General features: G+C 47.8%; 1 protein-coding gene across 1 annotated transcript; it reads right to left on the reverse strand.

Annotated features, from left to right (window-relative positions):
- Positions 1–207: 207 nt before the first annotated feature.
- Positions 208–4,412, reverse strand: LOC124680627 (cytokinin dehydrogenase 5-like). The gene is made up of 5 exons (XM_047215696.1): positions 3,690–4,412; positions 3,478–3,605; positions 2,372–2,638; positions 1,430–1,695; positions 208–747 (listed from the first exon to the last, which is right to left on the reverse strand). The coding sequence occupies exons 1-5, from the start codon at positions 4,297–4,299 to the stop codon at positions 408–410; spliced, it is 1,611 nt and encodes a 536-aa protein (XP_047071652.1). The 5' UTR covers positions 4,300–4,412; the 3' UTR covers positions 208–407.
- Between the last annotated feature and the right edge of the window lie 8,247 nt (positions 4,413–12,659).

A 12,659-nucleotide genomic window follows, 5' to 3' on the forward strand; every position in this document is an offset into this window, starting at 1 on the left:
CGGGGGAGGCAGCCCCCGCGGAACGGATCGTTGCCACAACCTATATATACATCTTGTAAGCCGCCGGCTAGGGTTTATCAGATTATAAGATAATCCACGACGTTTGTAAACACTCCCCGATATAGTGAAGTATTTGCTGGCTGACGTCCGTGGTTTTTTTCCCTTATGTGTTGGAAGGGTTTTCCACGTTAAATCTCGTGTCTCCACTGCGTTTTCTTTTATCGTTCTTCGTTATTTGCTTGCCGCGTTTATAACAATTCCTATGGACTATCCAAGCAAATTGGATTGGGTGAGTTAAGTAGCTATATATACATCGTCAAAACTAACTAATCTTCCTCTTTGATCTCCAATTACTTACGCCTAGCTATCTACAACCTATAGCTACTTATCGTAGCCATCCTTCTGGATCAAGAATCGGACAAGAGCGGAGCCGAGTCTGTTGCCGGCTGCGGGAAGATCCCCTGCCCGGTGGCCAGCATGGCCCTGGGGTCGTACTTGGCTTTGAGGCTGGCGAACCGCGCCCATCTCTCCGGGCCAAAATGCGCCTCCCAGGAGGGCTGGGACTTGTGGTTGGGCAGGTACTGCTTGGCCCCAATTCCGGTGTCGGCGCAGAAGTCGAGGATCTGGCGATTCTGCCGCGCCAGCTCGTCGAGTGTTTGCGCCGCGCCTGGCAGCGCCGACCGGAGGAACGCCACCAGGTAGAAGACCTCCTCGTCGGGCGTCACCACCGAGCTCATCGGGTCCCACCTGCACGATTACACAAAATGTCCATCAGAATTCAGTTTATCTTTACTAACAGCAGGTAGCTCATCATGGAAAGGTTGAAATATAGTAGGAAAAGCATCCACAGTTCGTTCAGTTAAAAGAGATTGGGCGCCGTTACAGCCGATTCTCTGGTGCGTGCTTTCGCGCTAAGCATGTGTAAAGCGACAACGCATCTGGCATTCAGAATGCCACTGGTCGGCGCAGGCCGGGAAACCATGGTGGCGCCACTAGCTAGCTTCTTGCCAGAGAATATACTAGTAAGAAATTGAGAATAGAGGCTGTCACCCCAGTGCGCGATATGTCTGCGGCCATTCACCGATCAGCAGATCCTGGCGAAGGTGATGGCAATCGGGAAACTAATTAAGCAACGACCTGCTATATAATACTCTAGTGTTAGCTTGTGTGGCGCCAATCATGGTAACAACCACCACCTGTAGCAGTGTTGTGTCGCATGTGAGATCACCCGCCCGCCCTGGAACGTGACCGGCTCGATCGTGCAAGGTAGGCGGATCATACGTGCATGGATGGGCGGCGATGGGCCGCCCAGCATATGGAGGACGGTGATGTGAGCTGGTCAACTGGGTAGACACAGATTCATGCTATAGTATGCTAGCTAGATAAGTTGACTTGATCAGTTGAGCAAAAAAACGGCAGGTTGACTTACTTATGCTTGTTCATGGGGTAGATGAGGATGGGTCCGCCGGAGGTGCGGCTGCCGAGGATGCCATGGAAGACGCCGCGGTCGAAGTCGGCGATGCGCGACGCCGGCACGAAGAGGTTCAGCCACGGGTGCGGCACCTCCCACATGCCCTTGCTGCGAAGCTTCAGTTCCGCCTTGTGGACGCGGTCGAGGAAGTCCACGTACGGCAGGTCGGTGGTGAACACCGTGCCCGGCAGGAAGTTCAGGTCGCCCAGCAGCGCATCCACCTCCTGCAGAATTACTTTGTTAGTTAGACTTGGCAACTCAATGCACTAATACAAAATTTTCAAGTCTAGCCGTCAATGGGTCGATATTTAAACTAATAGTGCGTGCTTCGTTAAGGGAATTGTAGGATCTAGTATCACGAATGCCAAGATCTATACATCCATTGTGCCCTGCATGTGGGTGTCATTTTATACTACTAATCTACAGGAGTGTGGCCTAAATTATGTTCTATACTATAGGGACTAAACCGTCCATAACTAAGACTGCTCATAGTGGGAGTAACATAGGTAGTAACATCACACATATCAAGGCATTTTGATGATATGGCATACTAATAAATGAAGAAAGAGAGTGAGGTGGTAACTAGCTATGTTACCATAACATCACACATCTCAAAGCAATATGAGTCTACAATATAATTAATAGTACATTGCATGACACCACATCTAAGTTACTACCTACTATGAAGGTAGTAACTTAGACTAGTAACATAACATATGTTACTAGTCTAAGTTACTCTCCACTATGAGCAGCCTAAATGAAAGCATATATATAACCCAATGATTGGTTAGGGCCCCTGATCAGCAGCATACTAGGAATTAAGTACTACCGTCATAAACAAATCAGACGGTCAGGAGGAAGCAGTAGGCATTATTGGGTCGGCAAGGACAGGCGGCAGACCTGATCAACGGTGGCGGCGGTGGAGTCGTCGTAGTTCTTGGTGACCTCGAGGCAGTAGAGCACACCGGTGTGCTGCTTGAGCGAGCTAAGCTTAACCGGGTTCTGCGGCGAGAAGAAGGAGGACCTCCAGTTGTTGATGAGGCCCTCCGCGGCCACCACGAAGGCCTCCACGTAGTCGAACCGGCGACCGCCGTGCTGCGAGATGAGCCGCTCCTGGTCGGCGGTGAACTCGGTGAAGTTGGAGTAGAGCGCTCGGATCCACCGAACCTATAGCAAACAAACCAACGTGCACAATAATCATTAGCCACACTGTCAAGCCGATGGGGTTGCTGAATCAGCCTTGATCACGGCCTGATAACTAACTAGCATTGATTAGTCAGCTTATTAAAAAGATTTTTTTAGGGACAACTTATTAAGAAGCTGGTTGAACAAGATCTTGTGAAAGATCGCACGAGCTAAACAAAACGGTTTCTGTATTTATATAACAGACCAAATTGGTCAGCAAGACACAAATTCATGAATCGATCGATCCCAACCACCTGACCTTGATAGCTAAACTGATATTTCAAAGACTTTTCGTCGGGTGGACTTTGAACGCTAGTAATAGTACCAATGAAAAGACTGCTCTAAAACTAATGATTTAATTTGAAAAACCCTAATACTACTATTGAAGCAAAAAAAAGTAGATAGCGATTAATTGGCAATTGGCATACGTGTCGCACAGGCCGTAAGCTAGTCGAGATAGACGGGTGGATTTGTGCTATAATTAGCAAACACGTTTTGGTCTTATCGGTATCTTTATCGGTTGGTTGGTTAACGTGTGGTAATTTTCAGTGTACCTAACAATGGAGGTCGCAGCCCGCGCGAAGCGGGGCGCCTGCCACTTGCACGGCTAGTGTCAAGTTCCCCGTTGGGCCATTGAAATTGAAGTTGGAAAGCGAGAGCGATGACACAAAAGAAGGAGAGGGAAAGGCGCACGAGATACTCCATCGTCTTCTACAGCGAGCAGGTGGATTAACGGCCGGCATGGATATTAAACAAAGAAGAAGTGGAGCTTAAAAAATGGGATGATGCTTAGTATGCGTGTTAGCTAGAGAGAGTGTTACCTTGCGGGGAGCAGGCTCGAGCGCGATGCGAGCCCGCGTGATGATCCCGAACTGCCCCAGCCCGCCAAGCGCGCCGAAGAACAGGTCTGAGTTCGTCGTCGCCGAGCAGGTCACCGTCTCTCCCTTCCCTGCCAACAGCCGGAACGTATTGGGTCAGCAACGACGGGAACGCTTGCGCACGTGCCGCGGGGGGCGAGGTGGTGGGGACGTACCGGTGACGATGTCGAGCTCGTAGACATTGCTGATCTGGGGCCCGTGGTGGAAGGCCTGCCCGCTGATGCCGGCGTTGGAGAGGGTGCCGCCCACGGAGAGGTAGAGGTAGTCCGTCCACGACCGCGGCGCCAGCCCGCCGTGTGCCAGCGTCCAGTTGAGCACGTCGATCCACAGCTCCCCGCCCCATACGTCCACGTAGTGCCCGCCCACCGCCGACGAGTACGCCGGCAGTGCCCGGGCCGCCGCCTTATGTCGGCTCATGTCCACCACTACCCCGCCGGGCGCCTGCGCCTGCCCGCTGATGGAATGCCCGTGGCCCCGCGCCGACACGCGGAGGCCGTCGCCGCGGGAATACGCGGCGCGGACCAGCGCGGCCACGTCGCCGGCGCCGCGCGGGTGGTACACGGCCAGCGGCGGCTCGGCGCGGGTGAAGCCCCCGAAGTCGCCGGACGCCTCCCGGAGGTCGGCCGGGTCGACGCTTAGCCGCCCGCCGCCGACGTCGCTGCCCAGCTGTAGCAGCTCAGCGGGCTCGAGCGGCAGCGGCAGCCCGACGGTGGAGACGAGGCAGTAGAGTTGGAGAAACAGCATGAACGCCAAGCAACGCGCCATTGCCAACACCAATGAAGGAACGAACAGCCCTCTGTTTCTTTGTGGATAATTCCCTGGTTTCCCGTTACGAGTAGCTTGAACACTAGAAACGGGAGGAAGAAGGAAGAAGATGGAGGAGCTGTGGATGATGTGTTGTGTTGTGGCGAGGAGGAGGTATTTATAGGATGGGGACAGCAGGAAGGGGTGGTAGACAAAGTGAGAAAAGGAGGAGACCGAGAGAGGGATTGATGTGCTCCTACATTCTATCGCGGGAACAGAGCACGATAGCGCGCGTGATGGTGCCGCCCAAGAATAAATTAATCCGGGGGGCGGTCGCGTCACGACTCACGCACAATCCATCGTCAACTCTAAATTCCCGTGTCAGATTAGGCGATCGTGTATGGCCGCCCAAAGATCGGGTTACAGCTAGGGCGGCACTCACCAGCTGAACTCTCGCTCGTGCTGGCTTTTAAACTGTATATGTATATGTATAGCTGTCTAGAGTTCGTGTATGTTTTCTGTATATACCGTGCATACGGTCGGTCCCATATGTAATGTCCTTGGTATATATATCACACCGGCAGCCCAATTAAGGTTTAACGCCTCCCGTAATACTTTCACATCACCCACATACACATCTTATCACCCATATATATCACACATGAAGGGCTCTAACATACACGTCCTATCACCCACGCTCCGGCGAATCTGGCGATTCTCTGGCGATCTCACGCCGCCGCCGCCGTTTCCCTCCCCACCCCAACAGCTCGCCGTCGCTGGTATTCGCCGGTGCGCGCGGGAGAGCATGTCCGCCCCAAGTGGACGGCGGGTTTCCCGTCGTTCGCCGAGGAGAGGAGAGGGTGCGGAGGGAGAAGGAAGCGGCGATGGCAGAGGAGAGGAAGCAGGCGCTGTTGCGGCGGACACTACTTATCCTTCAGATCAGCCTCGCTTCGGAGTGGGCGATCGAGCAGATGGCGAAGGGGTGGCGGCTGCAAATCTCAGGGCAAGGGCTCGAGGAGCAGGTCGTGGCGGCGCTGGCGATGATCAAAATGAAGGATCCCGAGGACCCGATGAGGCTAATGGCGGAGCAAAGGCTGGTGGACTTGGAAAATTGGACGCCATGAAGACCTTGTATGGGGCCTCGCCGTTGAGACCTTCTCCGCTGCTGATGGGCGGTGAGGGTATGCGATCTGAGGGCTCTTCTGGTCCGCGATGCTCTGCAGATGTTCGGTGGCGGATGGAGAGGATCAGGAAGGGGAACCCATCTCCGACGAGGAGCTCTTCGTCGGAGAGGATGGCGAAAATCTGGGAGTGTCAGGGACGGGCCCCACTGCGCAGTGGCTCACTGGTTGCAGCTGTGGGTGGCCGTCGGTTGGATCCCCCTGGTCGTGATCGGACCGTCCGTGAGGTCTCTGGGATGGCGGCTTTACGGAATACATTTTCAGCGGTGGATATATCTGGGGATGCGCTGGTTGTTTCAGTCAACAAACCCCTAGTCGGATCTAGGGTTTCGCCTAGGTCTCCGACACTGGTCTGGGTAAGGAGAGATTTGGTCCAGGCTAGATCCTTCACTCCCGCTGATTGCTTCCCTGCTAGAGATGGTTTCCTTCCTAAGCCTGTAGTGATTAAGTTCTCAGATCTGTGGGGTGCTGAAGAAGGGAAGAAATCTTTTGTTGAGATCGTCAAGATGGCGGGAGGGGGCCGTGGTACTGGCATATTTGGTGGCGCTGGGGGCGGCCGTGGTCCTGGTGGCGGCCGTGCTCCCTCAAGAGCAGCTGCAGCTACTACGACGGCAACTTCGCTTGGTGCTGCTCCTGATCCAGTGGCCAAGTCTGAGTTTCCTCAACAAATGATGCAACAGATGGGGTCTGCTCAAGGTATGTTCCCGATGCTACAACCAAACATGTGGAACATGCCGATGAGTCAGTGGGCACAATTCTTTGGCAACCAGCAGATTCCTCCCACTGGTTTCAATCCTTTGATGATGATACCTCAGGGGATTCCTCCTAGTCTTCCTCAATCCAACAGTCAAGGCAGTAGTGCTAGTTTGGTTCCTTCACAGCAACAACAGGTCTCTGGTGCTGGAAAGAACAAGAAGAAAAATCAAAAAGGGTCTGCTTCTGAGGGGTCAAAGAATAATGGTGACAGGGCTGGAACTAATCTGAAAGTGTCAATGGTTAGTGGGCCTGGACCTGTCTTGGATCCAAAATTCAGGAATGTGACTTGCTATAATTGTGGAGAATCAGGACACTATGTTGGTCTCTGCACTAGGATCAAGAGGTGCTTCATATGCGGCAAAACTGGTCACCACATGGATAATTGCCTTATGTGGTATTCCCTCCTACCAACTGCCCAATACTGGGGGAGTGCCAATCCTGGGTTGGGGTTCTTTCATGTTGAGGTGGAAGGGCCAGAGGCAGTGCAATGGCTGAATATGGACAATGTAGGTGTTGTGGTGATTAAAGAAGGAGATATCTCTGCTGAAGAGCTTGAAAAGTGTTTCAATGACATGTGGAAAGTGAATTGGTTCTGGCAGATCAGACAGATTGCCCCCAAGAAGTTCTTAGTAAGATTCCCTCCTAGCAAAAGAATCAAAGAGCTAGTGGAGTACCCCTCCATTAATCTAAAGAAGGATGGAGTGGTCATCTACTTTGTGAACTGGGAGGGTGAGACAGAGCCTTTTGAGAAATTCCAGGAAGTGTGGGTCAAAATCTTTGGTATTCCTGCCAAATGGTTAACCTGGAAAACTATCTGCCAAGTCTCAACTACCCTTGGTGTGCTTGTCAACATTGATTGGCATGGCATTTTCAGGAGTTTCTACAAGGAAGTCAGGGTTAAAGTGGCTGTGAGGGACAAATCAAAAATCCCATCAAACAAACTCTTTGAGATGGAACAATGCTTCTTCCTTATTGACTTCCTGGTAGAAAATGAAGGTGAAGCTATTGATGTTGATGAAGATAATGATGAGGATCCCGGACAAGGTAATGAAGGGGATGCTATTGATGATGACAATGAACTTGGGGAGGACTTCAAGACCTTGGACAAGGACAAGTCTGGTGGGAACAATAGTAAAATGGAAACTGATCTTTCCATCCCTCCTGGTGGAAGAAGTGGTTCTAAGTCTGCTGCCCAGCAAAATCTGGAGTCAAGTGTCCAGGAGAAAGTGTTTGGCAAGGAGCCATGTGCCCAGGCTAACAATGTTCTAGTCCTAAGGAGTGCTGAAGATAATATTGGGAAGAATCTCCTTCAACACTTTGATGCAGAAAGTGAGGAAGAAGCTGAAGATCTTGCACAGAGAGATGATGAGCTGTTGTCCAACAAGCTTGCTCCTGTCATGCCTTCCATGGCATGGAAGGAGAAGAAGCAATGGGGTCCTGTGCAAGCTACTAGAATGAGCTCCAGAATTCCAAGGGATGGCAAGACTGTTATTGAGAAAGCACAAGAGCTTAAGAAGGCAAAAAATCTAGAAGTACCTAAAGGTAATAAGATCCATGGCTTCCCAAACTCTTTTGCTGCCCTTGATAATCCTATTTTACTTGATAATGCAAAAATGCTGGCATTAGCCTGGGGCACAAAAACTTGAATGCTGATTCTGTTATTGATAAAATTAAAGAAGCTGAAATAAAAAGACTTGTTGATTATCATAAGTCCAAGTGTCCAACCCTGCTAGCTTTCTTCCTAGTGACATTAATATATCTTTGGAAGAATTGAGAGTAGGCATGGAGGTTAGGGATGAGGCTCTATCTGATCAGGAGGATCACATTAGTGATGTACCTGATGATGATGAGCCTTGGACATTAGTCCATAGTAGAAAGAAAGGGAGAAGGAAATTGATCTTTAAAAATGGTAGTATCTCTAATCTGGAAACCTAGAGATCTTAACAGGCCTGATAAGCTCACTAGAGTGCATGACCTCATTAGAGAGACATGCCCTAATATTATTTGCTTCCCTGAGTAAAAAAAGAGAGGATTTCTCTAGTTTACAGCTGCAACAACTAGATCCAAGGGGGAAGTTCTCTTGGAATTGGTTGCCAGCTGTGAAAACTGCTGGTGGGATTCTTGTTGGTATTAGCATTGAAATGTTTGATATAGTTAAATGGGACATTCTTTCTTATTGTGTTTGTGTGCAAATTAAAGCAAAGCAGATAATGTTCTTTGGAGAGTTATCGTTGTCTATGGCTCTGCTTATGAAGAACATAAATTATACTTTATCAATGAGCTGCATAATATCATGGCATGTTGGAATGGTCCTACCCTGATTGGTGGGGATTTCAATCTCATTAGAGAAAAATGTGAAAAGAATACTGGAAACATTAATCAGCATTGGGCCAATATTTTTAATGATTGGATCAATAAATTTAATCTGATGGAGCTTAAAAACCTCAGCAGACAATTCTCTTGGGCTAATAACCAGGATAATTTGGTTATGGCTCTCCTAGATAGAGTTTTTGTCTCTGCTTGTTGGGATTCCCTTTTCCCTGCTAGTAGTCTGGCTTCTAAGCCTAGGGTGGGCAGTGATCATACCCCTCTTATTGTTGATACTGGAGCTCTGAAAATCCCTCATGATAAGCAATTTAGATTTGAAAAATGGTGGCTTAAAGTAGAAGGTTTTGATCAGGTGGTTGCCAAGTTCTGGCAGGCCCCCTGTCATCTCCAGAACTCCCTGGATAGGTGGCAATTCAAGATTAGGAGTACCAGGAAAGGCTTAAAAGGTTGGTCAGCTAACATTGAGTCTGCTCAAAGGAAACTTAAACAGGATTTGGTTGCTGAGTATGACTTGCTTGACCTTTTATCTGAAACCCAAAGTTTGTCTCCTATCTCTAAAACTAGAATGAAAAATATTTCAGTTGAGCTTACTAAAATTTGGAGTAATGAAGAAATAAAGGCTAGACAGAGATCTAGAGAGACATACATTTTAGAAGGAGATTGTAATACTGCTTACTTTCATTCTGTAGCTAATCAGAGGAGGAGGAATAAACAGATTTACCAGTTGCAGGGGGATGAAGGGCTTGTGGAAGACAACAAAGGTATTCTGGACATTGCTGTTAACTACTATAAGAAACTTTTCTGTAAAGAACCCTACCTTGACATTGATCTGTTAGATGATTTTTGGGATCCTGAGGATATGGTGTCTCAGGATCACAATGATATGCTTGATGCTGCTTTTACTGAAAAAGAGGTTAGGGATGCCATCTTTGGCTCTTATGCTGAGGGTGCCCCTGGCCCTGATGGTTTTTCTTTCCTTTTCTACCAACATTTTTGGGAGCTCATTAGAGCTGATTTCATGGCTATGGTTAAAGATTGGAATGAGGGGAAACTTGATTTGTTCAGATTGAATTTTCTCGTTTGACTTTGATTCCAAAAGAGGCTGATGCTGTGACTATACAGAAATCCAGGCCTATTGCTTTAACCAATTGTAGTTTTAAGATTTTTTCTAAATGTGCCACTAATAGGCTGGGTGTGGTTAGTGAGAAGCTTATTTCTCCTAACCAAACAGCTTTTATTAAAGGGAGATATATCCTTGAAAGTGTGGTATCTGCTCCTGAGCTTATTCATGATGCTGTCCATAAGGGACAATCTAGTTTTATTTTTAAACTTTATTATGAAAAAGCCTATGACAGGGTGGATATAGATTTCATTTTGAAAATTATGAAGATCGATGAGGGGTTTTAGCCCTAAATGGCTGTCTATTATTGAGGGTATTTTGCATAATGGCTCTGTTGGGGTTAGGATTAATGACTGCAATAGTCAGTTCTTCCTTACCAGTAGAGGGGTGAGACAGGGGGCCCTATTTCCCCCATTCTTTTTAATTTCATGGCTGATGGTTTTACTAAAATCTTGTCCAAAGCTGCCTGTGGAGGACAGATAGCTGGTCTCATGCAAGAACTAGGGAGGGGAGGGATCATTAGTATGCAATATGCTGATGATACTCTACTCTTCCTAGAAAATAGGTTAACTTCTGCCATAAATCTAAAATGGATCCTGGCTTATTTTGAACCAATGTCTCGGATGAGGATTAATTTCCATAAATGTGATTTAGTCCCTGTTAATGTTGTGGAAGATGATGCACAAGTTTTTGCTCAATCTTTGAGTTGTAAGATGGGAGATTTCCCTCTACAATATCTTGGGGTTCCTCTTCATCATAGTAAGCTCAGAAAAGAGGATATACAACCTGTGGTTGATAAAATCCTCAAGAGAGCTGCTGGGTGGAGAGGGAAGCTCCTTAACCATGCTGCTAAGCTTGAGCTGGTTAGGAGTGTCTTGGCCAGTATTCCTATCTATTTACTTAGTGTGATCAAGTTTCCTAAATGGGCCATTACTCTCATTAACTCTCAGATGGCTCACTGCCTTTGGGATAATTATGAGGGTCATCATAAGTATCATCTAGCTAACTGGGGGCTGGTCACTAGGAAGAAGGAGTATGGGGGCTTGGGCATTCCTGATCTATGAGAAATGAACATGTGCCTCTTAGCCTCTTGGATTAAAAGGTATCATCTAAATGAAAACAATTTATGGAAACAGATAGTGGACAATAAGTATAATGTGGGTAACCCTAATATTTTTTCTGCTTCTTCTGTTGGTGCCTCTCCCTTTTGGAAAGGGGTGCTGTGGGCTAGCAAAAATGCTAAGATGGGTTATATGTGGCAAGTTGGGAATGGTAGGAACATTAAGTTCTGGGAGGATCATTCGTTTGGCTCCTGCTCCTTGGCTATTCAGTATTGGGAAGTCTATTTCCTAGTGAATGAACAATGTAAGACCATTGCTGATTTATGGGATGGATCTTCTTTAAAAATGACCTTTAGGAGATGTTTTGATCATAGATTGATGTTGCAATGGCTGGAAATTCAGCAAATTGCTCAACCTATCCAGTTAAAAAATATTTAGGATTGTTTGATTTGGAAATGGGAAGCTAATGGTTTGTATAGTGCAAAATCCTTGTATGCTGCAGTCAATTTTGGAGGGATTAAAGCTGTTGATATACATTGTGTGTGGAAAATCAAAGTGCCCCCAAAGATTCATTTTTTCCTTTGGTTTCTGTTCCATAATAAACTCCTCACTAGAGATAATTTGGTCAAAAGACAACATGTTGACGATTTAACTTGTGTTTTCTGCAAAGAAGTAGAAACTTGTCAACACTTGTTTTTTGACTGTGTGGTTGCCTCTAATATCTGGAAAGAGCTTGTTGCTGTTCTGGATATTAACCTGGAGATTTCAAACATGCATGACATTACTTATCTGTGGAATGATAAGAAGAAAAATAAGATTTGCAATATGATTTTCGCTGCTGTTCTGAGAACTATCTGGATTACCAAAAATGACCATGTTTTCAATCGTGTTCAATGGGTTGGAATGCAGGGAATGTGGAGGCGCTTAGCTTGCAATTGTGCTCAATGGAGGATTCTGTTGAAGGAGGGAGAAAGAGAAGGGCTGATGATATTGATGAGCAAGGTGGAGAGCTTAGCTCGGCTGCCACCACTGCTATTGTGGCCGGAACCTGACTGACTCCCCAGAAAAAAGCAAGATCTGCGTTGGAAGTCTGCGACATGAACAACACGAGGGGTTTTGGCCCGATACTGATCACAGCTGAAGACTTGTCGAGGACTCTCCAAGCCAATGACCTGATCCTGGTGGGCGATGGAGCAGGTTTCCAAGTCCTGAACCGACGGTAGCTGGGTGGTGCTGTTGGTTTGGGAGTCTCAAGGCTGGCCTCTCCCATGTCGTCTGCTGTTTGCCTCTGTCGCTTCTCTTCCTTTGGTGGTCTGATGGGTTGTAGTCTTAAAACTTGGTGTCCTTAAACCGTGTGTTTGTCCGAGGGGGTATGGTTTGTAAATGCTTAATGCTGTGAAAACCCTGAATGATGTAGCTTGGATGGTTGGTTTCAATATATTTTGGAACCGGGGGTTGTACCCCTGTTTCTCTAAAAAAAATACTTTCACATGGTATCAGAGCACGGTTCTTCCAAACGCATATGATCTACCACCGCCGCTGACGATCAAGCTCGACTCGTCGTCGTCTCCTTCGCGGATCAAGGGAGTTGCTGCAAGCTGCAGCCATGTCGTTCGGGGCGTCCTCTTCCTCTACGCTCGCCGGGAATCTCCTCTCTGTTGGTATTACAGAGAAACTTACTCGCGATAACTTCCTCCTGTGGCGGGCTTAGATTCTGCCTGATATCCGTGGTGCTCAGCTCTCTGGCTTCCTGGATGGATCAACACCGGCACCTGGCAAGGAACTCACCTCCAAAGATCAGGACGGGAAGGAAGTGAAAATTCCAAATACTGAGTATGCGCGATGGAACGCCCAGGATCAATCTGTCCTCGGCTACCTTCTTCGAAACATGTCAAGGGAAGTGTTGACTCAGATGGTCGGGATCACGACCTCGGA

This window comes from Lolium rigidum, unplaced genomic scaffold (genome assembly GCF_022539505.1).
Source record: "Lolium rigidum isolate FL_2022 unplaced genomic scaffold, APGP_CSIRO_Lrig_0.1 contig_23317_1, whole genome shotgun sequence".
NCBI lineage: Eukaryota > Viridiplantae > Streptophyta > Magnoliopsida > Poales > Poaceae > Lolium > Lolium rigidum.